Source organism: Convolutriloba macropyga, chromosome 5 (genome assembly GCF_964194025.1).
Source record: "Convolutriloba macropyga chromosome 5, txConMacr16.3, whole genome shotgun sequence".
NCBI lineage: Eukaryota > Metazoa > Xenacoelomorpha > Acoela > Convolutidae > Convolutriloba > Convolutriloba macropyga.
In genome coordinates, this window is record NC_134472.1 from 28,014,316 (window position 1) to 28,041,468 (window position 27,153).

Consider the following 27,153-nt stretch of genomic DNA (forward strand, 5'->3'; position numbering starts at 1 on the left):
GTGTGACTGCTATACAAACATAGTGAGTGTGAAAACAAAAAAAATAAATCTGCGCCAAAATTAGCCAAAACTGAAATTGACTCACCGGACTGATTGTATTTAATGATATGTAGGAATGACAGAACCAAAGTTGGAGACTAATGCTCTGTTTAACCGAGTTATACGAAGTCAATTCAATAGTCTGGCACCAGGTTTATTGGATTGTCAGAGTGACGTTCATTGAAAATTAGGTGAAGCCATTGATTCACTTTCAGCTCTCCCCCCCCCCAATTATGTGGACAGAGCTCTAATTAGTGTGATGCAGCCGAATGAGCTGCTGTGAGAAAGTAAAGAGCACAGAAAGATAGACAACAGCGAAATGCTGAGAATTGCCGGAGCTCATCTCAAAAAAAAAGTTTTGGCAGTTACAATTGAAAGACCATGGAGTACATGACCAGCTTCTTGAGACAAATAGGTTACTAAATGGTTGGGAATCAGCAGAAGTTCTGCAGGAGGCTAATTGAAACGTTGAATAAAAAGTTGGAAGGGGCTACAAACGTAGCAGAAACCAAAACAAGAGAATGTATCGCAATGGTAGATTAGCGGGATTTTTTTAGCTCAGGAGCTGGAGAATGCCGTGGAAGATGTCAGAGAATTTATAAGTAGGTTGAAAACGAAAAAAACGTCCAAAAGTTATACAGATGAGTCTGGAAGCAATAAGACCACGGATTGCGTTCAGTTATCCTCAAAATCATTATGAGCCTCTATTCCTGCCACAGGGGCATCAACCACCAAAAATCTGAAACACTTCAAAATTTTATGAATGCTGTTTTGTTCGTGCAAAAATTTTCCGGAGGACCTTTTAAAAATCATATTGCTCGTAAAGAAGATCGTGAATGGCGGGAAATCCTGGGCCAGAAATGATAATTTTGGAACAAAAAAGCCGAAGAAAAATTGAACTCATAAATTGACCTATGAATATCAAAATTCTGAGTGAGTGGAACACATATTATTTTAAGTGGGAGGCAATGTAGTAACCCATAAGAACAAAATTTATGACATGCTTGAGAAACAAGAAATGAAGAGACCATTCAAAAATTTAAGAAAGAGCAAGAGGAAAAAATAAATTTTGATTAAGAGCCAACCAGATTTCGACATAACAAGAAAAACCATTATTAATTATGATGGGAACCATCCAAGAGTTTCATCTTGACGGGATTTTTCAAGGAATGTTTGTTCTTGATGGAATTTGTCAAGCAAGTAAACCTGCTATTTGTTAGTTTAACTAGCAGTGACCCGTGCAATAAAGAATCGACATGGTAAAAATTCAAACCCGTCAAAGATATTGGTAAGCAATAACCCAAGGTGAATTAACCATTGATATGACCACAACCAACTACCAAAATCAAAAACCTCACCTTATAATTTTGAGCTGCCTTTCTCTTGAAAAAAAAAGAATTTATTCGCATATGTAATAATTTTCTAATATATTCATTCCACACTTTATTCGATCTTATTTTGCAACCATCCGCTGAATATTTTTGTTTTGCACATTAAACAAAGGCTTTCACTTTGAACATTTTCTTCAATTTACCCTCGAGAAGTACAGTGCTTTAGAAAACCCCAAAGAAAAATATACCAGCATAAAATGCACAAATACGATAGTTTCATGTTTTAGCTGTGTTTTAAGTTTAATTCTATGTTCAAATAATTTTGAGCACTCAAATCAGCATAAAATTGAGCCTAATGTATAATTCATTCAAACATATTTCTATATTGGCGTAATCCACATTCTTTTTTCAGTAAGTTTTAAAGCTATTTGTAAGTCTCACCCCTGGCAAAACTACACAAAAATTCATGTAATTAGGTTAATTAAGTGATTGAAAAGTAGAACTTGTGAACAATTTTTGAAGAAAAACGTCCTTATCTTTATGCTATCTGATTTAATAAAATGCGTGTTCTTCTGAGTACTTGAGATAAACTATAATATATTTCCTGTGTATCTAAGGTCTTGATGAATTTGGAATTTCAAAATGCAACTAAGATGGTGTCTTTTTGTTAATTTCAAAAAACGGTAATTAAAATTACGAAATGCGAAAGTTAATTAAAATTAAGTATCCATCCCAACTTTTAATATAGTTTGATACTGTTCCTCTTCGTTGTTTCCTCTTCATGTCAAACTTTTAGAGCTAGTTTTGACAATGGTGTCGCATCGTTCGAATACTGGAAAGTTTAATAGCATAGATTTAACAAATGGATTTATTGAAGGAGTAAAAACAAATGAACAGTTCGTACTGCATGGGAATTGAATAGTTTTTAATGATTGTTTCATCTGGAAATTTAAATACTTTATATTTAAAGACTTCGCATACTTTCCAACAACAAAAACAAATTAAATATTTTGAAATTCGAAAATCTGAAACTGAGAAGAGTTCTTTTCATAATCATAACAAAAGTGAATTGCAAAATTTTTGAATTGGAAAATTTTTGAGACTACAAAAACATTCAAGTGTTTCTTGATTTCCTCTTTTGGTTCTTTTCCGTTTGTGCCCCCAGCTTAGTGGGTGCATATTATTTGCACCCCTCAGAAGCACGTGCAATATTTTACATAATGTTTTACCATGCAATGACACGTGCTCTGTAATTGGGGGGAGCATAACGTACTTGGGGCACAAACGGAAAAGAACCCTTTGTTTAAATATAGTTTTTATAATTTATCGAGTTTTTTTAGAAACGTTTTGATTTATATGTGTGGGTGCAACAACTGCATGAACGTGAATTTTGTTATCTAATAAGCTGAACGAAACAAACGGGTTAATGTAAAACCCTTGGACTTTTTCCTAAATTTTGTTTTATTATTATTATTATATAAGTTATATTTTTTCCTGGAATGTGAGACTCAACAGCGATGAAAATCAAACATTAAGAGATTTATCAGAAAGTTCTGGAAATCAATTTGACAATTATGTCTTCCGGCTTAAAAAACGGAACGAATTTAGCTGAGCTCGGCATATTTGAAATACATTATTTCAATGAAACCGGTTGTCTTCGTGAATTCTACTTTAAATTTGATTTGCCTGGAAAGTGTAATTGCATTTAATAACAGAGGGGTTCATTTGAAGCTGCAAAATTTTCTGGAAATTTAGCTCTTCTATTTTTTTCTTCAAAAAATTTATTCTTCTAACATGCGGTTACAAATAAAATAAATTTCTAAAAATGATCATTTGGCTATCAAGGGGGTTGTTACATGTTGCTGAAAGAACAACGTAATGGGCACTTCTCCAGAGAAAATGCAACTTTTCCAATAATCCAGTAATTACTTTTTCGCATACAACTGAAACGTAGCATAGAATGTTCCAACTCACGTCTCAAGGTTGGCGTTAGAATATTCTATGTTACGCAAGTCGCACGAGGCATGTTGTTTTGATCCCTGCGTAATAATATAGAAGAATTGTCTCAAGTCTTAAGAGTAAACACATGATAGAATTGATAGCGTGCTGCCGTTTTTCCGTGCACCATGAGAGTCATAGTCCTATTTATTCTCGTAAGTATTAAAGTACTTGTGTAAGCCGTATGGATATCCCAAGCTGCAAAAATTGGATGCTAATATTTTTTAGGACTTGTACTGGAGTGCGTTGCCCGTATTTCTAGTTTTATGTTTTGGTGGCATTGTCAGTAACATTGCCCCTTATTTACCGAAACTAAGTTGTGACAAAATGCTGTGTTGCGTTGAATTTGCTGCTCATCTGTAAGGAAAATAGACAAATATGAAACATAGTATACATAATGATGAAAATACGGAAGTGAATTATCCATTCGCTCCTTGCAGAGAGGATGCGTTTAAAAGCGGTAAATGTAGTTAAATGGGACAGCGGGAGATTTTTGTAATAGCCGTGATATTTAAATTCATTTTACGCTACTACCTCATTGTTTAAAAGGTTTAGATGGTCCAACGGTCGCCTGTTTGCTTGTGCTGCAACATTGAAAAATTGTCACTTAGAACGAAAGTGAACGTGAGCAGTTTATCCATTTTCATTAACGATTTGCGCAATTTTTGACAGAATTTGAGTTGTACTGAGCCTGAATTACAGTTAGCATTTTTGTTGCGTTATTTTGCGTTAACGAGCAGGAATATTACATTACCTCCTGACATTTTTCCTGTTCATTTTGGCAAAATGGGAGGTTCATTTTCCGTTTCAGTATAGTCTTCTTTAGCACTGCTGTTTGAAATATCACCGCTGTACTCTGACGCTTTTAAAAGTCTTCTCTCGCTCTTGCTGCTTTTAGCGGATTTGTTTGCAATGGTATTGAAGGAGGCTGAGGTGGAGTGAGGAAAGGTTTTTGTAGAGCAAGATTAGCAAATAGCTGCAGAGAATGTTTTTAGGGTTGCTTTACTGGAACACGTTAATGTGTTCCTAACCTCGTTATAAACTGTAGTGGCCGCTACGTACCAACCGAGTAGTGTTTTGCAGTTTAAGCTACAACAATCTTTTCCCTCAATTATTATGTTAACCTTATAGCCTTAGGAGCACTACTGGTAGAGCATTGAGCATCACAGCGCCACTATTTATACTGACGCGCACAATTTGATATAAAACTGTACCTAGATGTAATTTAAAAATTGATGGCAGGAATGAGTAAAATTGTTTGCATGTATTGGTGGTTATTATAAAAGTTGGCGCTGCCGTTGTATTCGTTTGTGCGCTACACAACAGCACAGCAACATTGTTTGCGCTCTTTTCCCCGCTCTTCTGTTCTATTATTGTTATTTTTCTTACCTCTTCCGCCTAATTTATCTGCTTTTTCTCAATTTGAATCCACTCTACCCGTCTCAAAGTGAAAAAAAGGGCTACTATCGCAATGCGCCCCCACTCGCTGGCCAATTGATAGGGCTTAACTGTTGTGGTAACTTTTCCACCCATTGTGACGGTGCCGGCTATTGGTCCCATGTACGCCTGGAGGACCCTTGGGTAGTTGCCCCACATCCCTAAACTCACCAGACCATGAAAAGTTACCTCTGTTGGCAACAGAACAATAGCAACTTCATCCCGTCACGCGTCCCATCACCCATTTTGCCTCTTACAATTAAATTGTTGTGAGAGATTCAAAAGGCTTTATAAACAGTACCTGAATTAAATCAGGGTAGAGCATTTAAGTACAGTTTTACTCCAATAGGGCACATGTACATATAGTTACCACGTGCAGCAATGGACTACATCCAAGTTCCAGAATGGCTGGTAAGTCTATAACTTTCCTAATTTGGTAATTCAATTAGACTGGCCTGTTTCATTTCTGAAGGGATTGCGTAATGGTACATGAAAGCGCATTTTAGACCATTATATACTGTGGGTGATAAGGATTAGCTTATAGGAGTTGCATTGTTTCTCATTGCTGTCGAAATTTAGAGCGTGGGGAATGTAGCCTTGGGGACATTTTTATGCGAGATTCTTCGCTGCAAAAAAATTCAAAATGAAGAATTTAACAATATATAATGGACTAAGCTGTATCCGTTCTTTTTTAATCTTTTAATAATAAGAAATGAGGTTTTTGAACGGCTAAAAAGCTATTTGTGGAAGGATTGAGATCATTTTTCTCAACAACTGCTTAGGCAATCTAGCTTCTCTTTGCATCAAGTTGATCAAATTTTCCAGTGACACTCCGGCAGTTGTTCCGGTCGGTTAGTTTCTGAAGCGGTTTAAAATTCACCGATCTATGTTAAACATATTTATATATCTTCCTGTAACACATTTTCTGGTTTTTGTAGGCGACGAAAAACAGTGATTGGTATAGTAACCTTTGATGTTCAAAGCAATTCAAGTCAAGACGTGGAAACCTCCTTGGCTCGATACTTGTATGCGGTTTTTGTCCTTTGAAGTCGCAATTTTTTTCTCAAGTTGAATAGCATGCGTTGTGTTTTTAGTGATCTGCTTTATCAAAAAACTAGCACATTTTTTGTTCAATTTCAAACCGCCGTTCCGTGATTTCCCAGTAGATGGCAGTCTATTGCAATACTCTCAAGCGCTATCTTAAAAATTTATTGGTTAGCACGATCTTTTTTTTTAAAAAAGGCCACCATTTGCATAGCGAGTTTGTGAGGAATACATTCTGTCATGTTGGGATATTTGATCTCTGAAGACTTAATTAGCATCTTAAATGGTTCTTCTCTCAGAGCCCCTGTGGTCTTTGGGGGTCGATAATTGAAAATCGATGATTGTGAGTGAACCCGATTGTGAGTTGCAGGTCATTAGTGCGAGTAAGCAAAAGCACTCAAATGCAGTAGGAATCTGTTCAGTTTCAAAGCTATGTCCTTCATTTTATGGCGTTATGTACTGGTACAATGGCTCGATTTTTGACGTCACTTAATTTGATTCAATTTTTCTTGCATGTTTTAAGTTTTTTAGTCACTTAGAACAATGTAGGTGAGGAACAATGTACATCAGTTTTAATAAAATAGTGAAGTGAAAAATTAGCGTTATCAATCAATTGTACCTGCGGTGTTAGTGATCTCAGTTCATGAAAAAGCACTTTAACTAAAACAGCAATAATTAAGTTTGATGTTGCGTCCTCGTTTCTTGGCTCGAACACAGCCTACTTCCCGAGGAAATGCAATTTGATTTTCTACAAGATCTCCTGCCTAGTGAAGCTATTGCAGTCATCGTCGTAGTTTTTTATAGGGCATCATTTCAAAAGTCTTTGAGTTTAGCAGCTTTTTTCACTATTCGACTTTTTGGAGTCTTGAGCCAATAAAATTTTCACACTTCAATCACCCAGACAACAAATGTGAAATACATCACTTTAGTTGCTCACAATCAACACGGTATCAAAACCGTCATATTTTGCTATTTGGGGCTGTTTTGTCTGAGACTGTTTTCTCCGGGTACAGCAATACATTGCTATATGATTGCCAACTAGATGCAGCAGCCTCGTTAGACTTAATGCTACCGGTCCAACGCTGTTAGAATACACATTTTTGATTTCTTGCTTCTGAGCATGGAATAGTTAATCTGAGGGTAGCCCCATAACCTGGGCAAGGAATGGGGTTTTAAGATGAAAAAACTAGATTTAAGTAAATTTAGTGCTATTAAAATGTTTTTATGGGCTTGCAGAAAAGTGAGAAGTGGAAAAATAGATCAAAATCTTTAATTATTTACAAACAATTAACATGGAAATTGACTGTAAAATTTCTTTGTATCAATACACTCAATGTAGAACGACTAATACGTTTTTGCAATACAAAAGTTTCTGTGTACGAACAGTATCTTGGAGAGAGTTCATAGTTACTTAGATGAGTTTTGACACTGAAATTAGTTTTATATTTCTAAATACACGAATTTGCAGAACTTTTTTTATCATAGCTGCTGTGGAAGTTAAAATAATCAATGAACAAATTATCCCTGTTAGCATTTTTTTACTTCGTCAGAAAGAAGTTAGTTTCGCAATTCGTTCAAAGATTGTTTTTGCTCTGACAATTACTACAGTTATCCATGATTCTCCGCAAATTGGCATCTGTTACTCGAAAATCTTGCCAAGAGTTTGCATCAATTATTTTTGCCCATGAAACCTTGTCATACAGTTTTTTCCTGTATCATTGATAGTATCATTGATGGACAGTAACCAGATGCCAGTATCGACAGCAACTGATCGGCAATAAATTGTTCACAATGATTCTAACAAAAACCAAATTGTTTCTGACTAATACGAGAGTTGGATTTTAGAAGAAAACCATTTGGCGCTGTAAGAATTTTTGCCGTAGTTTCCTATCACTTCCGTCACTTCCCCTTGCAGTCAAGTCTTATTATAAATGCGTCGGAGAAGAGTTGTTCCGCCCTGTCAGCTGCTGAGGACAGGAAGTACGCCCAGAAATGTAGTGAAGTCGGAGTTCAATTCATTCCTCTGGCTTTCGAGTAGTTTGGGGGATTTTCAGAGACAGTTCTCAAGACCCTCAAACTAATCGCTACTGTGGTTGATAGCAGACGTTTGCAGGCGGCGGGGTTGTTGTTAGTTTTCAGTAGGATATCTTAATCAGTCTCTGTTACAGCAATTTGGGGGTCCGCAATCATGCTCCTTGCAAGGGATGCGAGATTATTAGTCTTGATAAGTTTTTCGCGACATATGAAACGCGAGCAAGTCTTTGAATCCTTATCCTACCAGTTAAGAGGCGAGTCGGCTTTGAGAAATGGGTCACCCATGAGCGGAGACAATCTATACTAATAAGTTTTCACAACTCACCCAATGAGTGGGGAACTACTCAAAATATTTTAATTTATCATACGGGTTGTAATTCAGTGGCGGGAAAATTCTGAATGCAAGAACAGGAAGTATTACTTCAAACAATTTTTTTAAAGAAGGAAGCGACCGTGATTCCATTGGTGATTTGGGCTGAACTCGTGTTATTAACAATGGTCGTTTATGAACCAAGATTTTCTAATTGTTAATAGTACCCATTTTCCTATGGTTACTGATTGACCTAAAATGTTCTGGTACAATGAAGAAGCCCTCGTGCCGTTTTCGTTTATTGTTGATAAATTCTGTGGTATGCAGTAATTCAGAAGTTCAAATTTGGATTTCTGGGTTTGCTTTTCAGGAGCTACTATTTCGATTTTTTTCTGAAGATACCATTATGATATTCATTTGTTTATTTTTAATTACTGAATTATGATACACCGACAATTGGGCGTACAATACATTACGGCTAACTTGAAAATCACTGGCAGCTGCTCTCAACGTTTACAGATATGAATTTACAGGTATCAGAAACCTGTCATAACGCTCAAAAAGTACCTTTCGGAACATTCGAACTGCAACGTTTACGATCTAGCGCAAAGATTGGCAGTCTAAAAATTTAAGATGAACTGTGTCAATTATAGCGTTATCTTAATTTTTGTAGGAAATTTTACTGATACATTACCAATACATTAATATTAGGGTGTTATATATACTCAGCTCTCTTGATATCTCTTCAAGGTCTTGATCGAGGCAGAAAAGCTATGTTCCAAAATTTTTATCGGAAGAATGTTTGATTTACTTCTGTTGTAAATGATCGACACGAAATGACAGTCAATCTAAATGACTGTACAATACTTCAGCTTCCTAACAAATTTAAGAAACTGTAATGATCATGAAATTTGTCGATTTTTTCTTTTCATCGATCTTGATGAAAACACTAATTGCCCTAAAATGGCGTCTGAATTCTTCTAACATTCTGCTGACTATATTGATCGCAAACTGCTAATTGGCGATTTGTAGTGTACAATACACAAGTTGATGCTCCACAGAAGCTGGTTGATCTTACTGAATATAAAAATGCGCTTTCTTTGCAGGTCGCTTTTGGATGCGAACTTTTCCAAGTGAAGCATTTAGTTTCTTCCAACCAAAATTTGTAGTGGTTTCAATAGAAATTTTGTCACGTGTAGTATTCCGAGGATATGGTTGTAATGATGGCACTTACGAGTCTGTCTTTATCATGTTAACGTTCAGCATGCATAATTTTGTTTTATCTTGCTCCTTGTTTTTCAATTTTTGGGTCAGTGAAAGTTCTACTTTCGCTGGTCAGAGTTAGTGTCCGCGTGCTCCGATGCTTCATAAAATTTTGAGATATTATGTTAAAGTCGACCCAAGTCTGTGTTTTTACGGTGAGGTATGTCTTTTGTGACCCTCTGAGCGCAGAAACAAATGTGGTAATTGTAATTTTGACGGCTTGAGTTTGACTGTTGTCGTTGAAATAATGTTTTTAACATTTGTAGGAAACAGCAATTAAGCTGTGGAATGAAGGGTGAGTTCATGTTTGCTGTGGGTCGTTGCTGAATCTTGTATTGCTGAAACTTTTATTCGTTGCTGAAACTTTTATTCTGATCGATTTAAATTAACCATGATTTGTTATTGTGGGATCAAAATCTGGAACATTTAGATTTTCTCAAAGTACATTGTCCTTAAACGACACCAGAAATAATTCCACTTTATGTTGAATAGTTTTAAGAAAGGCTTCAGCTATTTTGGGTAAATTTCCTTGTTCTTACAATTCTATATTTTCTGTTAGCATGTTCAAAATAACGAAAAAGAAGGTCTCATGCTTAATTTTTCAGCAAATTTTGATCTTCCCAAATATTCATAGCAGAAAATTTTGAGTTAGCAGTTCAAATTCCTTGAAAAATAGAATTTTAAAGCAAAGCAGTATTTTGGTTTTGTTTTCTAGAGAAAGCAGGTTTTAAAAATCTGTTGAAAAATTTTACCTATAAAGTTTGAGATAACTATAGGATATTGCCCAAATAAAAATGCGTGAATGCTAACAGTTTTTAATTAACGGGCAGAAAAAAATCTATAAGCTCTCAGATTTTATGTCCTCAAAATAATAGAATGGCATGTTTGCTCGAATTGGAAAAAAAACTTTCCAACCTAATTATGTTGAGAATTTTCCTTCACGTGTTCAGAGCGTCCTGGAACTATAACGATCTTCAAAACTGTTGTGAGGAAACCATCTCCTTCAATGAAAAGTTGTTGAGTTAGATCAAGTTCAAATAGGTTACCCAGGCTTTATTTATAATCATGCGGTAAGTCTTTACTGAGGTCGTCAAAGTTTCCCAATCAATTTCTCTAACGATTGTCCCAAAAATTTGGTGATCAAATTATTATAGCACATATGCGAAGAAAGAAAACAAAAAAGTCCTAATAAAATGAACTCAATTTCCTAAAAAAAAGTTGTGTGCCAAATTTATGAAAAACGAAATACAACTATAGCCAAAATCTCAGCTCTTAATTTATTGTTTATTTGAATGAATCAAAAATATGCCCTATATTGAGATACTTCTGTCGAGATAGCTATTTTAACACTGGAATTGCTAAAATTGTAACCTTTTAACTATTTTCCAAATTACCTTTGAGGGGAGGGTTGGAAATAGTGGTCGAAAACTTCAGATATGCGAGTCTTGATGAAGATTTTCAAGTTAAATGGTTGTGTCGGTATGCCCTCGATTATGATTTAAATAGATTTTGTGTACCTTGTCTTCCTTCAGATAGAAGCTGCTAAATTTTGAACAAAGAGGCTTGCTAATATGTGATAGCATAAAATGTCCTGACTCTGCTCATCCACATTTTTGTCTCAATTGTCGACCAATCGAAGCAGAGCCTGTCTTAAGGAAGTAGTTCATATTTTGTTATCTCAATTTTGATAGATTCTTCAAAAGGAGAGTTTTATATAGAAATTGATAAATCTTCTTTATTTCATTAGAATTAAAAAAATTGACCTCTGCACTCATAAATTGAGAATGCACTCTTCATTATCACGCGGTTAGTCTTTACTGTTTAAATCAAATTTGCCCATTGAATTTCTCAAACGATTGTTCCAATAATTGTTCCGACCCCTCTTGAGGGGAGGGGGGAGGAACTATATACTCAAATGGGTTTTTTTTTGTTAGTCAATTTTGGCCGATCGATATATTCATCGTAGAGAGTTGAGACTGGTATCATCAGAAAGCTTGTCCAGCGTAGAATATGGAAATAAAAAGATTTTTTGATTTTCGTTTTCTACAGGGAGATATCGAGGTTTAAACTTTCAAGAAAATAGTGAATTCCGTTGATTTTATTCACCTTTTTTTTGGAATTTTGCCAATTTTGCTAAAATTTAATAATTTTTTCAAGAAAATGTTGTTGATTTTGTTTTTAAAGACAAAATATATTGTCGGCTATTTTATTGAATTTTTTTGTCACAAGTTCCGGCTAAATATTCACAAAAATCAGACTTTATCATCAAAAACAGCACGAAATAAGTTTTAGTCCACTCTGATTAAATTTGCAGGAAGTGCACACTCACACACCACTAACACAATCTTTGTGGACTGAAAGGGGGCAAATTCTACTTCAACTTCCGTTTAGAGTGCTCTGTAATTAAAACTTTGCCGGTTTTTGCTAACTTTATTCATTGATTATCAAAAACGCAGCATTTTTTTTTGATTTTATAACTAACAAAATATCTATATCTATGACAATCGAAAAATTGAATATTCCTGATGTACAATCAGCATTTGGAGGAATAGTTTTGTACCAATCTTGGACCGTTACAATCCAAAAATAATTCGGATTGTCATCAGTCGGTTTTTTATATAAAAAATTAAATCTTTTTTATATTATTTAAATAACAGAACATCTCAAATCAAAGCTCACTAGTGATAGGTCATATTGGCTACCTAATAAGCTCCAAATTAATTTATCTAGTTGATTGTTTGAAAGCTTATGGTCGCTTTGACTTATAAAATATTTGATTTTTAAATAAAAATGGCTTATTGAACTTTGCCTACATTTTTCTCTTAATTTAGTCAACTTGTAGCTTGGTATGAGCAATCAAAGAGTGCTCCTTCTTTCTACTGATTGTATATATTGCTGTTTTACGCTTTGAGTTATGGTGTTCTGGCTTTGATACTACTAGATTTCACATTTTTTTTTAATTTTTAGGTATTTGCCCATTTTTCATGTTTTCTAGTTTTGTCAAGTTGTCGCGTTACTGGCAGTTCATATATCACATTAATCGCGTTAATAATAACGCACAATTGATTTTGATTAAATCCTTAAAGATATAGATTGTGGTTCTTTACCGCTTCGACAATACGTTCTCGAAGAACTTAAATGAATTTTTTAATTTTGTCTTTAACTGTAGTTTTTACTTTGTCTTTTTAGTCTATTTAATTTTCTGTTTATTGACCTGGTTTGATTGGCTTCTCATGGAATAGTAGATGAGCCGATTTTCTGATAATAGTAGATAGCTGATGGCTTTCATGACTTTGAAAACAATTGTTTTCCAAAATGAAAAAAAAAACACTTTGTAACTTCGCATTTTTGTTCCTTCTATTGTCTGTTTGTTACCTCGTCTCATTAATTAAAGTTTAAAGATGACTTTATTTTTGTCAGGGGAAGGTGTCAAAAGTTATTGATGTAACAAAATCTAATGTTTTTAAAGAGTTCGTTATGACTTTACTGGCTTCGACACGGTTTTTTTTTTACAAAAAAAAGTAAATTAATTTTTGATTTTTGTCACATTTGACGTTCTTTTTGTCAACGTAAGACATGTTCTGGATAATTGCAGGTCTCAAGGGCTTCCTTTGGAAGAATAAACTATTCTATTCATTTTTCATTTTGTAATTAATGGCTTTTCATGTCTTTGGAAATAATTCTTTTTCGATAAAAACAAGTATTACATAATCTTGCCTTTTTTCTTTGTGGTCTATTTGTTACCTGGTTTCACTTAAGAGAGGTCACATAATACATTTCAAGGCAAGTTGTCAAAAGGGATTGGTGTCACGAAATCTAATGTTTTTAAAGAATTTGTTATGACTTTACTGGCTTCGACATGGGTCTTTTACAAAAAAAAAGTAAATGAATTTTTGATTTTTGTCACATTGACGTTCTTTTTGTAGACGTAAGACATATTCTGGATAAATGCAGGTCGCAAGGGCTTCCTTTGGAAGAATGGACGAACCTATTCAAATTTTAATTTTGTAATTAATGGCTTTCATGTCTTTGGAAATAAATTTTCTTGAAAAAAAACAAGTATTATATTGCATTTTTTTATTTTTTGTGTAATTATTACCTAGTTCCATTAATGAGTGGTCACATAATACATTATTGGTGTTCGACGAAGGTGCAATCGAACATATTTTGAGGGCCAAAGTAAGGCTTTACGTCTTCGAAAGCATTTTCTGGTAAGTTTTAATTGATTTTTTGTTAGTTGTCTATTTTTTGTTCTTTTTGCAACTTAAAAAAATTGAATACCGACAGTTTTTAATTCCCTTCTGTAGAAGCATTGATAATTGTAAACGTATGTGATATTTTAGTTAATTCCTAATGGTTTTCGTTTCTTTGAAATTAATTTTTTTTCAAATTCAGCGATTTTTCTAACTAAAGTTTCTGTTCTTTTTTGTCTAATTATTACAAAGCCTTATTATGAACTGGTGCATTACAATCTGACGCTATTTTGACTTTGTTATTAAGTTTTGTTTTTTAAAACGGACATAAATTTTTTGATGTAATTAATGTTTGTTGTTGTTTGATTTTGCCGTTCGTCTTCGCTCTTTCTTAATATCGGCATATCGCATCAATCTAAAGCATCATGTTTTACTCCACTGAGTTATTTGATTTGGAGGCTATGTTTTCGTTCATACACCAGTTTTGAAAAATATTTGAATTTTTGTGTTTTTCTATCTGTTCCTCATTTGGTAGACAATTATGCCAAAATTGTGGTTGAGCGGGGTCGGAACCTTATGTGCGATCGCACATTACCGAACCTCCTTGTTTGGTTATCAAATCGTTAACTCACATGCAACGAAAGAAAACCGAAACTGTCGTAATGAAAACAACTGCGATTTCTTCAAAGGGTTTGGTTTCAAATCTACTGTAAACAAATGCAACTTTAGAGAAAACTTCAAAAACCACTAAACGTGAACGCATGTTTCAGTATGGAGCAGCTGGGATGTCTTGTTAATATTATTTCCAAGTCGGCCAAACAATTGTGAGGTTCAAAATTTTTTTCTAAATTATATTTTTGAAAAAGTTTCAAACCCATTCGTTTTCAAATGGACATTTTCAGACGTTTCAATTATGCCTGTTTAGAAGGTCATCTGGACCTTCAGCAATCGGACTAATTGATAAGTCGATTGTATGCACTCGAACTTAAGAAATAACCAAATATCTACAGATTTATAGAAAACAGATTTGCAGAAAAAGCTCAGCATGTGTTTTATCAATTATCAACTTTTGAAGACTAAATAAATAATTTTGAGGGCAGTATAACAAAAATGGCCAGATTTCGTGTCCAGGAAACCTGTCAGAATTTTGGAATTCAGGAGCGATAAAGCATAAAGGAAATATCGAACAAGTTTTATTGCAAAAATGCCCACAGACCAATTCAAACAGCATATATGCATCATTTAAACAAATGCACGCCATTTATTATACTTCGCCGAGAAAAAAGAATAGAAAATGGCTGTAAAAATCTAGATTTGTTTTTTGAATTAAAATCACGATGAGACAGAAAAATAGCCTCGATATCGCTTCTGGGATGTTAGTGTAATGAAATATTGAAAACGTAACATATTTGGGAAAAATTAACCAAAATTTTAACACAATTGGCCCAAAAAGTAAAAAATCAAGGTTATAATCACAAAATTTTTAAAACTCGAGAACTCCTCGACAAAGAACTCGAAGTTTTTTTAAAGAGCTCCTCAATGTTGCGCTCTACGCTTGGTTGGCTTTCTAGCGACATCACTCACAGCTCTCTATGATAATTATATCGATCGGCCAAAATTCACTGAATAAAGAACCAAAAAACAGTTGATTGTATTTCCTCCACCACCCCCACTAAACTGGGGTCGGAACAAAAATAATGGTCAAACTTTTATTTTGCATTGCAGAGTACTTAGCACTTTTCTTCAAGAAATCAAAAGATAGTCATGGTCAACAAAGATCAATCAAATTGTGCGATCCGAGAATGAATCTAATTCGTCGAGCCTGAAGCTTGTCCTATTTCCTAATTCTGTAAAGAAACTGATAACATTATACCAATCATTCTTAGTAGCGGATATTAGTTGCTTCTTGGTAACTGGTATAATCAAAATCCTATCTCTTAAATTATTGTTTACTTCAATGAATCGACAATAGTGCCTTATATTGAGATACCTTTGTTAAGCCAGCTAGTTAAACGCTCAAATTTCTAAAATTGGAACGTTTTAACTATTTTTCAAAATACCATTGAGCGGAAGGTAGAAAATAGTGGTCGAAAACTTCAGATGCGCGTGTGTTGATGAAGGTTTTAAAGTTTTATGGCTCGGTCGGTATGACCTCGATTATGATTTATATTGATTTTGTGTACCTTGTTGACCTTCAGATAGTACTAAAGTTATTACCTTTCCAATGTTTAAAGGTTCCACGAGCACGAGAAACGGTTGGTTCATCATCAATTGCTGCAATTGTTTGCTTCGGCCTATTGTTTTCGTAGTTTGTTGTCAATGATAAATTAATTTTGAAAATTAAGATGCAGAATTTTATAACGTCATTTTGGAAACGTAAATTTTCATACTGTTGCTTATAACAGACCGAAACTAAACGTAGGGAAGAGAAACTTCAGCATTGATGCTTTTTAAATACTGTAAAACAAGCACCCATTGCAGATAAAATTTGGTGCTTTGCAACTGTAACCTGCTTAAATCGATCTAGAAAGTCTGCTTTGTGCTTCATTATTAGACCAAAACCGGCTATATTTAGAATCAATATTTACTATTGTACAGTTATTGCAAACTATGGGTTTACTGCAATTTCTACCATAATAAATGGAGGTTATTATTTTACTATAATCAAAATAGGAAGCTAGTTTTGTTATTACTTAATTTTGAAGTGTCCGTTTATCAACGTAGGGGATATCATTAAAGATTGATTTCATCATCCCTTGTCAGTTATTTCAACATTTTATTCTTAATGGAATGGTTAGAGCCACCAGAAACCGAAATTAGTTGTATTTAGTACTTCCAGTGTTAGTCAGAAGAAATGATCAATTTATTAATTGCTTCAAAAGAAGTAAGCTTTTCATCGCTTATTGTTCCCACTCTTGGGGGGGGGGGGGGGGGTGGAGCCGATAAAAAACTATGAATGCTATCATTAGAGAGTTCGTGAGGTGTAGAAATTTTAATTGGAGGTTTTTCTAATATAATTTGGCTAATATTATTTTGTTTATTTTGGTCAAATTTTGACATATTTGGCACTTATTAATTTTCTGCCGCCCGGATCACTAACAAATGCTACCTGTTAGGCACGAAGCAGCGTGTACAGTTTGGGCCTAATTTGTAGCTAAGTTAATCAAAATTCAGATAGTTTGGCGACAAATCAGCCAATTTCAGCTCTATTCGTTTAATTTTGTACCAGGATTTACCATCAAACTGCTGATGGTATGTGCATGAACGAACAGTTGGAATTTCGGGGTTTTTTTCCAGCTGCTGCTGCTTTTGCTAGGAATCTTTTAGTGATGCTTTGAGCCTCATTTCAGCAGTTTTTTTAATTCTGATTTTTGTGTGTAGTGAGGTTGTCAGCGTAATCTTTATTTTTATGCTCCTTCGTTTCGACAGTTGACATTAGCTTATACTGTCAATTGACATTTATATAATTTTTCTGTATTTATTGCGTGCTTTCAACTTATCGCAAATTAAAAATGAAGTTTGAAGTTATTTGCAAAATAAACATCTCTTCTGTTTGATCTGTAGACGATTCTTTAATTATATATGACCATTTATAAATTCAGCAGGTCAAAAAAATAGGACAAGGATTCGAGCTGAAGTAGCTTTTTTTATTATACAATTCTTTTTCCAAGATTTTTTTCAAAAATTTGAAATAATTGGAGGGCTTACTTAAGTTTCTGGAAAATGGTGAATTGGGTAAATTGTCAAGCCAATTTACCCAATTCCATTATACCAATGCATTTTGACTTTTTGGTTCAATAATCACACTAAAAATTAACAGTCGCTAATACACTTATGTTTTAACATACTTTATGGCCATGTCCATGCCTCAATGGCCCGTGGCACTTGATATGAAACTTCACAACCGAACATGGGATTAAGTTATCGCTTGAGTGTGGATTGAACGACATTATTGAAGTGCATTGGGTATAATGGCATTGGGTAAATTGCCAAATAGCCGAAACAACAAAAGCGAGGATACTTGAAATCTAAAAATCTTGAAAATATTTTATTTCAATTAAGCATTTCCATTTCAGATTAATTAGAGCTGGTGACAACTCCGTGCTACAAAAGCAATGATTTGGTGATTAGCAGCTTCAACCGACACGCTCTCTAAAACACTAAGTGTGGAAAATTAGATAGGATATAGAAAGAAACCAAATGGTTGAAAAGAATCAACGACCATTTATCGGACAGTTATTGTTCATAAGGCATTTAAATTATGCTTTTGTGTTCATTGGTTAACCCATTGCAAATGCATCCGATGCGGTTTAAGTCAGAATTGGTGAACTGTGTGCAATATAAGATCCTTCTTTTTGCAATACAGGCAGATTAAATTTTTGTCTTTTAAATGCCAGTTTCCGTTTGGTTAGTTTTCTGTCGTTGGCTCCAATTATTGTAAACGTCTCGGTCACAGAGATTTAAGCTATGTTGTTTGTTCCGGTTTTGCTAAGATATGTGAATTTCCATGATCATTAAAAAATTGTTTGTCCTTTTTGATTTTTTATCCTAGAATTGTTTGTTTTTCATATTTGACAATTGAGTATTGCTGCCTTGTTCAAAATTGTTTTTTATCTAGGAAACGTTTAGCTAAATATCGATATGTTAAGTTATGACGACTGAGCACGCGAAAGAGTTGATTTATTTAATTTCGAAATCAAATTAGCAATGTACCGTTTTCATTTTTTTTCAGAAAATCTAATATACTGTCTATGAAAGCTCCAAAATGCTGAAGAAAGCTGCTGTTTTGTTTCTCGATACTACTTCAAGGGGAAAAATGTTACACTTTTCACTCGATAAATGTCTCAATTGTTAAAGTGCCTATCCTTTTTCTAAGAGTGTCTAGCTTAGATTTTTTCGATTGTTCGTTGATCAACTTCAGTATCTTTGTGTCTCTTCAGTTTCTTCAAAAGTCGCCCTGTTCCATGTTAATGAAGTTTTTGTAATTGTAGGGCTTCCCAAATTTGCCTTGATTTTGTAAAGTGACGAGACTTGGCGCGTGTTAGTGTTCAATTTATCTCCAACGAATTATCAATTGATGTTGTTCAGAACATTAAAATTTCCATAAGGCTAGCTGCAAAGTCAGTGCACGGTCACGCTATTTGTGTTGTTAAAAAGTGGTTTTTTGCTGTCCGGATTTGAGTCTCAGCGCGTTTCAGCGCTGAAATCGCACATTTCAAGAATACAAACAATTCAGTTCTGAAGCATTGCATCTCCAGAATATTTTAAGTTTCTGTATGAGCAGTTTTTCCTTCATTATGACTGTATTGAAATCATAGAGTTAGCCCAGGCTAACCTTATCCTTTATAGCCGGAAAATTACTCACACCCCAAAATTAAGAAAAATAAAGACTGGCCGGTGTAATTTGTGACATGAACAGAGTACTGGCCATCATAAAAACAGAATATCTCTAGACTGATTGAGCGCTGATCTACTCTGCCACCAACCTCCGGGTGGCTATTATCCTATTAGTTTTATGTAATAATTATTTAGTAATTATATATTTAGTATTAATATAATAGTGTTCTTTAGATTACATATGCCCTAACGAAGTATCTAAGGGTCTCGTTCTAGCTATTCCCATCAATCGGTTAGGATTGAAAAGCTGCCATAGTTTGAAGCAATTTTTAATATGAGTCTGCTACCTCGTCACATTCACATTGAGCCTGATCTTGTCACGCGTGCCTTGTTTTTTTTTTAGAAGTTTCGGTATACAAAATTTTTTGGACATTCAATGTTTTCATTTTGACGTCTATTTTCAGAATGTACAGAAAAGGCTTTCTTTGCCCTTTTCGATGCGCATATCCCAGAGCAGTCTGGAAAAAGTGGCCACCAAAAGTCCGGAACTGCTCGATGTGGAACAGCCGCTATCTTACACTGTCCGGCGAAATTCACTGGTATGCGTTTCTAAATTTCTAACTGGTAGTTGAACGCTTGATATATAAAACACAGTTGATTAAGATAGCATCCTCAGTAATATACGGGACCAGAACCAGTTCGTTATCTATTCTACGATTCGAGATTTTTACCCCCAGAATTTTTAATTGACTCGTGCGGAGTCACATTACGTTGCTGAAAACACGCGTTTGTTCATTCACGGAATTTTAAAGTCTGGCTACGCATATTGGAACTATCTTTTTCTCTCTCTCATTGTAATATCTGGCTCCAAAGACTTTGGCGAAAACGGAAAAGATCCCTTTCGCCATTTGAAAGTTTGCGCGGGTGTTTTTATTGGTATTGAAGAATAGCGAAGCAACTGCCGTTTTCGTCTTTATTGTGCCATAATGTAGATTGTCGTAATCATTATTTCTGTCGATTTTTTTTGACGAAGAACAGCGTGGATTAGGTAGAAAGTATTTTCATTAAATCATGTTTATGAACAGTGATCATTCAGAGTTTTGCTTTAGCAAGAGCTGGGATTTGGAAAGTCAGAGTCCTACTGCAGACTGGAAAAGCTGGGAGAGGTACGTAGCATATCAAACAAGGAAATTTTGGTCATTATGGTAGAATTAGATTACATGTACTATAATGTGTCAAGCGCATGCTGTACCGTGTCTACACGGAGTCAGGGGATATAATTAAGATAACGCAGTCCTGAAAAACAATTCGTCCTTTTTGTTTGTGCTGTGATGCGTTGTTTCAGTTCATTCCGTCCTTAAAATTTGTCAAAAAATTGTGAACTTTTCACCTCAGCCAAATTGTACGCTTTTGCGATGTGCATATATTTGCTACTTTCTTTTAGCCCTTAAATCAATGCTAAAAGGAAGTGAGATTTTCTTAATATGTCTTATAACGGATCAGATGGTTTTGTTTCATAAATCATTGACAAGATGACCTGAGAGTTTCTTAAAGTGTCTTATTACGGTTTAATGTTTTATCATAAATTATCATCGCAAAGACAAAGTGAGAGTTTCTTAGAATGTTGAAATGATTGTTGTTCAGGGCACCTATGCGACAGTCTACAAAGGAATGTCTCGTCTCACTCAGTCGATGGTGGCCCTCAAGGTGATTCGAATGGAGAAGGACGAAGGCACGCCTTGTACTGCCATCAGAGAAAGTACGTAGTACCAGAGGTCACGGTTCAATCATTAAGTTCCGCGAAATGACAGAGCCAAAGCAAACAAATGACAGAATTTTTCTGGTTTAGCACCAAAGGTATACGTCAGAATATTGGATCAGATATTAGTCATCTCAACCTCACCCCGATTGGCTTTCACCTCAATCTCATTCGTTCCTTTTTCTAATGCACTGTTTTCACGAACTGTTTGCAAAAGTTTTTTTTCCAACACTTCGAATTACAAACGGACTTGCAAAAGTTGTACTCAATTTTTGTTCCAACCTCATATAATAAGGCAAGGAAGCGTTTGATTATTTGGCTGTTTTCTTTCATTTTAATGTTTAAATTTTCATATGAGAAAGATATCGTTAAGCCTTAGCCTAGAAAATGTACACGAAGTTGTTATTCGAATTTCGTTTTGAAGAGATTTTTGAAAATTCAAGTTTCGCTTTAAAGTGTAAGTAAAAATCAACCGAAGAGATGACGCTCATTAGAATTCTCATATCTTAGGACCAATTTCGCTCCATATAGTAAATATCAATTATCGCTCTGCGTTTTTAATTTATACGAAAAGCTTTCATTGCATGTCCCATTGATAAGATGTAGCCTGGTTATATTTATGGAATTAATATTAAAATGCTTTGCTTTAAAGTTATTTCCTAAATCCTGTGCTTTGGAAAAAAATGGTTAACATAAATTTTTGATCCAAAATCAATCCTTTTGTAAACTGTATTTAGTCAACACTTTCAAGTAATTGTTGATGTTGAGATTTTTGACAACTCGTGGATTTATTATAGACTCCCTGGGTGCTCATAAAATAAAAACATTGCATGTCAAGAGTTCTTGAATAAAACCATCTTTGTTTTAACTATTGTTTAACAGTATTCAATGTTCAATTCAAGAATAAGATTTCAAATTTTCTGTTCTTGGTAAGCAGTTGTGCAGTTTTGTTCAAAGGTCTTGTTATTTTAAGAGCTCTAGGGGGTCAAAAACGAAATTGTTGAAAAGCTATCAAATATAGTATAATCAGTATCATAATCAAAATCAAATATAATTTTTTTGAACGCAAGTAATTTTATGAACATTTTTTTAGCTGTAAAAATATCAACCATTCACACATCTTTAATTGCGCTCAAAAAAAATTTGTAGCAATTATATTAGCCATGCGGTCTTTTTTAAGATATGAGTGATATCATTAAAAAGCCTACCTAAACAATTTTGCACGAGGCTGTTATTCGAATTTCGTTTTGAAGCGATTTTTGAAAATTTAAGTTTCCCTGAAAATTTATGTAAAAATTAGCCGAAACGATTGTTTGTGTGACCGATAAAGCGAGAAGGGCATTGAGTGTCTACGCAGCTTTCTGCGAGCCTTACTAGTTTCTAAGTTTGTGGTTCGCCAAAACTGTTGACGAACCATAAGTTCGTGGTGATGGTGTGAATGGTGAAGAGTGGTTCCTTAATATTAATACCCCACCTTAGTCACCCCTCCCCCCATGAGCACTCTTCTCGTCCACCCTTCTCCACCTGGCGATTTTTCCCCATCTCGCCTTGCCCCCCCCCCCCCCCCCTCCCTTACTCCGCTCCGCTCACCCTCCCCCGAATGCGCTCTAACGTTAGCATCCGTAAGCCCTAGCTGGCTTCAACCGAAGCCTACCATTCGCTGGTCCTTTGAGAGTAATTCGACCGACGTTAGTATACCGACCTTATTCGTAGCCTGCGAGAAGGAAAAAAGTCGTAATGTAGAAATTTTATCAGTGACCAACTTACTAGTTTTGAACCAAATTTTATCTTCCATTTTAACGAAATATCGCAGAGGTTACTTTTTCTTTTGTCATAACCTTCGTGAATCTTACGCGTTAATTTCTGACAAAGAACTCTTTGAAATTGCTTCTTTGGTTGTATTTAAACTACAGAGAAGTGGAGGCTCTCAGCGGACTATTAAATAATTGTTGTTCGGTCCCAAAGTGTCAAATAATGTTTTTCTAATGTCAAAAATATTGAGAAGTTTGCCTTTTATGCTCTATTCGCTGGAGAATCAGGCAGAGTTTGGGGTTCAGAGGGATGGGAATATTAAATGCAAACGCTTATTGACGATGTTTTTATTGGCATCTAATGCTTAATTGCTTATGCATTTTATTTTACTGTTTTTGTGCTTTGCAACTGCTTTGCATTCTTTTTTTGAGTTATTACAAAATTTTATGGTTGTGTTTACGCATTCTAATTTCAGCTCGAGAATGTGTGTCTACTTGAACTGGCGATTGAATATTGCTGTAAATTGTTATAGACTGCAGATACATAAACATATGTAAAAATCATAAAATATATTTGAAATGTGCAAGTTATGTAAACGGCACAATCATCCTGAGTTGCTTAAATAATGAAAAAAAATCGGAGTGGAAAGTGTTACAAGTTCTCATAATTCCGAAAATGGCAATCGAATCTCTTAACTCCTGTTCTGCTTTCTAGGCTTCGTTTTGACCCCTGTTAGCTGTAAATATAAAAAGATTTTAATATCAAAGCAGTCCATTGCCTGCCTGTTAAAAATTTGCGTAACAACACTCAGTTGTCAAACTTCCGAACTGAAGCAACAAATATCTGCGTCATTGTGTTCTAATCAAAATGCAAGTTCTTATTTTTGCATAATTGATACATTTGCATAATAAATGTCGCACGTACGTATATACTTATTTGCTATATGCGACAAAAATTCTGGCGGACTGTTAATTAGGAAATTTTTACAGCAGCAGTGACTTTTTGGGGGTTCAATGACATATGGGGGAAATGTATATGCTGAATAGGAAATAATTGAATTTTTATGATAATGAATTTTATTATTCGGTTTCCCAGCATATATGTGAAAATGTAAAGAGGCCCTTGTTATCTGTCAAAAAGATGGTTTTAATCAGTATTTTAGAAAACCGCGTACAAAATTTGTCTTGACAAATAAACGCAATTAACTTTCCAATACGGAAAAATGCATTTTTGCCATTTTCCGTGTCTTTTTGTGGCATTTTTCTCTGCTTATTATGCCGTTGGTTTTATGCGGAAGATTCAAATTGCATTAAATTTAGGCTAATAAGATTTCTATTTGTTTTGTATTTGAGGCGTAAAAGTACGCATGTTACGTCATATGTAGGTAAACAAGCTTTGAGGAAAATGTTTGACGTCATTTAATGTAAGTGCAGCCAAATACGCTGATCAAGGAGCCAATACAATCAGCAGCAGAAGCTCTTGAGGAGTAGAATCAGAGGAAGGATTTAAAATAAATCTGTAGCACCTTTGAGGCTTGTTCAGAATAGTCCTTTTGAGGCTTTGTTAGCAGTCGCTGCAATTTTAATGGAGATATTTGTTTGATAATGCCTCGCCTAAGAGGACCGACGGTAGCTACTCAAGTTTTTTTTCTAATGAATGTTGCGAAGGTCTCCAAACTAGAGTGGTCGTTATCGATGTGAGTTATAAATGCAATTCAATGGTTTTTAATTCTAACTTAATTAAAGACACAGACAAAATGTTCTTCAATTTTGTCAAGTGTATTTGCTAGTCGCGAACACAACCTTATTTAAAAGATGAGTTTGTGAATGCTGCCATTCTAGACTACAATGCATAAATAGGAAAATTGGCTCCGTTGGCTTTGATGACGTATATTACTTAAGCCCGCGAATTGAACGTGTGACGTATTTTACGATGCTGACAACAGTAATCTTTTTGACCTGTGGCAGCTTTTCGACGTTGTTGTAAGCGTTGGGAGTTGATGCTAGAGTATTGCTCGGTGGTCACATGTTTTGTGAACTATCTTGGAGCAAAAATAATTTAGAACATAAATCGTAAATTTTTGGTGCAATGATTTACACTTCTCGAGTGACTACTATGAAAGCTCGACCAGCGTTCTTTGCGACACATAAGTTGCTCTCCTGTAGAATTCGAAGGAATTCAACTAAATTGTGATCGCTAGTTAGGTGGCAGTGGCACTACTAAAAGTCAAGTAAAATTGAACAGTTGAAAGAGTCATTTCACCTTCATTTCGAATATTGAAGGGTCTAAATCTTGTGAACTTTTTTGAAGCCCTGTTTCGTGTTAGGTTGTAGCTTACCTCCCCTTGGTGAATTTTGGTAATGCAACATCTGGTAGACAGCGAACATTACCCGGGTCGAGACAGGATGGCTAACTTACATGAACTTACAAGTTTCTTACGAAGAATGGTTAACTTGTAAGAACTTACAAGTCAGATCTCTAACTTGTAAGAACATACAAGTCTGATGGTTATCTTGTAAGCTTCTTCCAAACTTCACCATAAGGGTAGAAATAGTGATTTTTTTCATTTACGTTTTCAAATATTATTAAGTCATTGATTCGTGTGATAAAAAACATCAAGAAGACATGACTATTTGGATCTTTTCCGTTTGTGATCCCAGCTTAGTGAGTGCAAAAAACAGCACATGATCATAATTGACCTTTGTGCGCTCTAAGTATTGTTAAAAGTTGCTTATAACGTATTAATTTTCCCGAATTTCGTCATGTTCACTGATGCGTCACAAAAGCCAACAATCACAAGGAGGCTCAGTAATATGCGTTCGCACATAATGTTCCGACCCCGCTTATCCACAAGTTTGGCTTAATTATCTACCAAATGAAGAAGAGATAGAAAACTTTCAGAAAGTTCCACATATCGATAAAAAAAATTGGTGTTTGAATTTAAAAAATGCTTCCAACTCTTTTCTCTTAGTAAAAAAAATAATGCCACTTTAGGGGGCTGATGAGACCTGCTGTTATAAGGACTACGAGACCAGACAAAAAATCAAATAACAACAAAGATTTACATCCCAAACTCCATGTCTATGTATTTGAAAAAAAACTACATAATAACAGTCAAAATAGTGTCGAATACAACCTAGACTAAGCAAACTTGTTTATGTTTCACTAGAAAGAACATGGGACCACTCTTTGATGAGACTCGGTAACAAGCAGACAAAAAGAACAAAAACGACAAAGTTAACAAAAATTATGTTTGCTTGAAAACAAATTATTGCAGTTAATGAAAACCATTCAATAGCAATTCAAATTTTTCAATAGCTTTATGTTTATTCATACCTCAATATGAAGTCATTGAGACCGGTCATTGTCTAGAATATGTCGTACGTCTACAAAAATAAACGACAGATGCAAACAAAAACGAATTCCATTAAATTTTACAAGAAAACGGCGTCGAAGCCGTTAAAACCATAATCTAAGCAATTGCGATCCGTAAAAATTGCAATCCGTAAAAAAAAGTTATGTTCAATTGCGCCAAAAATAATTGCATTCCGTAAAAAATAAGATATGATCAATTGCGTCTTCTTTGAACACCAATAATGCGATATGTGACATCTGAATAACGAGACTAGGTAACAATTAAAAGATGAAAACAAAAGAAAAAGTTTTAAAATAATACAATTTCATAGTCAAAAACATTAGCTAGCAACTGAAATCATTAAATATTGAATATGTTTTTTTCATATCTCAAAAGAAAGCCATTGGGATCTTTCATTATTCAGATTTTGTCATATGTCTACAAAAAGAGCAATAAATATACAAAATAAAAAAGCGAAAAACCGGTATCGAAGCCGTAAAAACGATAAGCGATGCACTAAGAACATTCGATATGTTCAGTTGTGCCCTTCTTCAACACAAATAGTTGATATGCAACCTGTAATTAGTAGACAAAAAAGTACAAAAATCAGTACATAGGTTCTTTGTTCATCCATAGGAAGCCTCTAACACCTAAAATTATCTAGAATTTTTCAAACATCAAGAACGACAAATAACTGAAAAAATAAAAAAAATTCCATGAAATTCTGCTAGAAAACGGTGTAGAAGCAGTTAAAGCCATAACATGTTCGAAATAGTTTGTTCAAATTGTGTTTTAATACCAATTGTTTCCCGAAAATTTCATTTTGTGGTCTTCATTTTTGACCAGCCAAAAAATATATTGCAATGTGAAAATTAGCTCATTCAAATTCAAGAATTATGAATGAAAACCGGCTCTTTTTCCGCAGTGCAAACATGTGACAATCAAACATATTTTGTAATTGCTATGAAATTCTTCCGATTATATGTTGCAATTGCTATGAACTTCTTACCATTATAAGTTTGCGATTCAGGACGAAGTTGTAACGAAACTCAATTTATTCTCAACAAAAACTAGGTTTAAAGAAATCTTGGTGTTTAATAAAAAATGTCAACAAACCCTTATATGTGCTGGCATTTTAGCGTACTGTTCAAAGGATGGCATTGCAGGATTTGTCTGTTAAAAAAACAGCACGTAAACAACGACGTCGTGTCGAAAGTGACTAAGTGAAGAGCACGAATTGTTTCTGACTTCCCATGGTGATATGGAGGATAATCGTGATTTGATTTTTAGTTGACCAGAGT

The 27,153-nt window shown here is 34.7% G+C and overlaps 1 protein-coding gene across 3 annotated transcripts in view; it reads left to right on the forward strand.

Moving 5' to 3' along the window:
* The first annotated feature begins 3,497 nt into the window (after positions 1-3,497).
* LOC142339283 (cyclin-dependent kinase 18-like) overlaps positions 3,498-27,153 on the forward strand; it is a 45,029-nt gene continuing 21,373 nt past the window's right edge. Inside the window, exons 1-5 of one of the 3 annotated variants that reach the window (XM_075389189.1) lie at positions 3,498-5,216; positions 15,884-15,904; positions 19,451-19,585; positions 20,096-20,152; positions 20,631-20,745. In XM_075389189.1, the coding sequence (XP_075245304.1) occupies positions 5,187-5,216; positions 15,884-15,904; positions 19,451-19,585; positions 20,096-20,152; positions 20,631-20,745 (358 nt within the window). In that variant the 5' untranslated portion in view covers positions 3,498-5,186. Of the gene's footprint in view, positions 5,217-15,883; positions 15,905-16,199; positions 16,296-19,450; positions 19,586-20,095; positions 20,153-20,630; positions 20,746-27,153 lie in introns of those variants that run through there. The other 2 variants (XM_075389190.1, XM_075389192.1) reach the window with 2 other exon arrangements.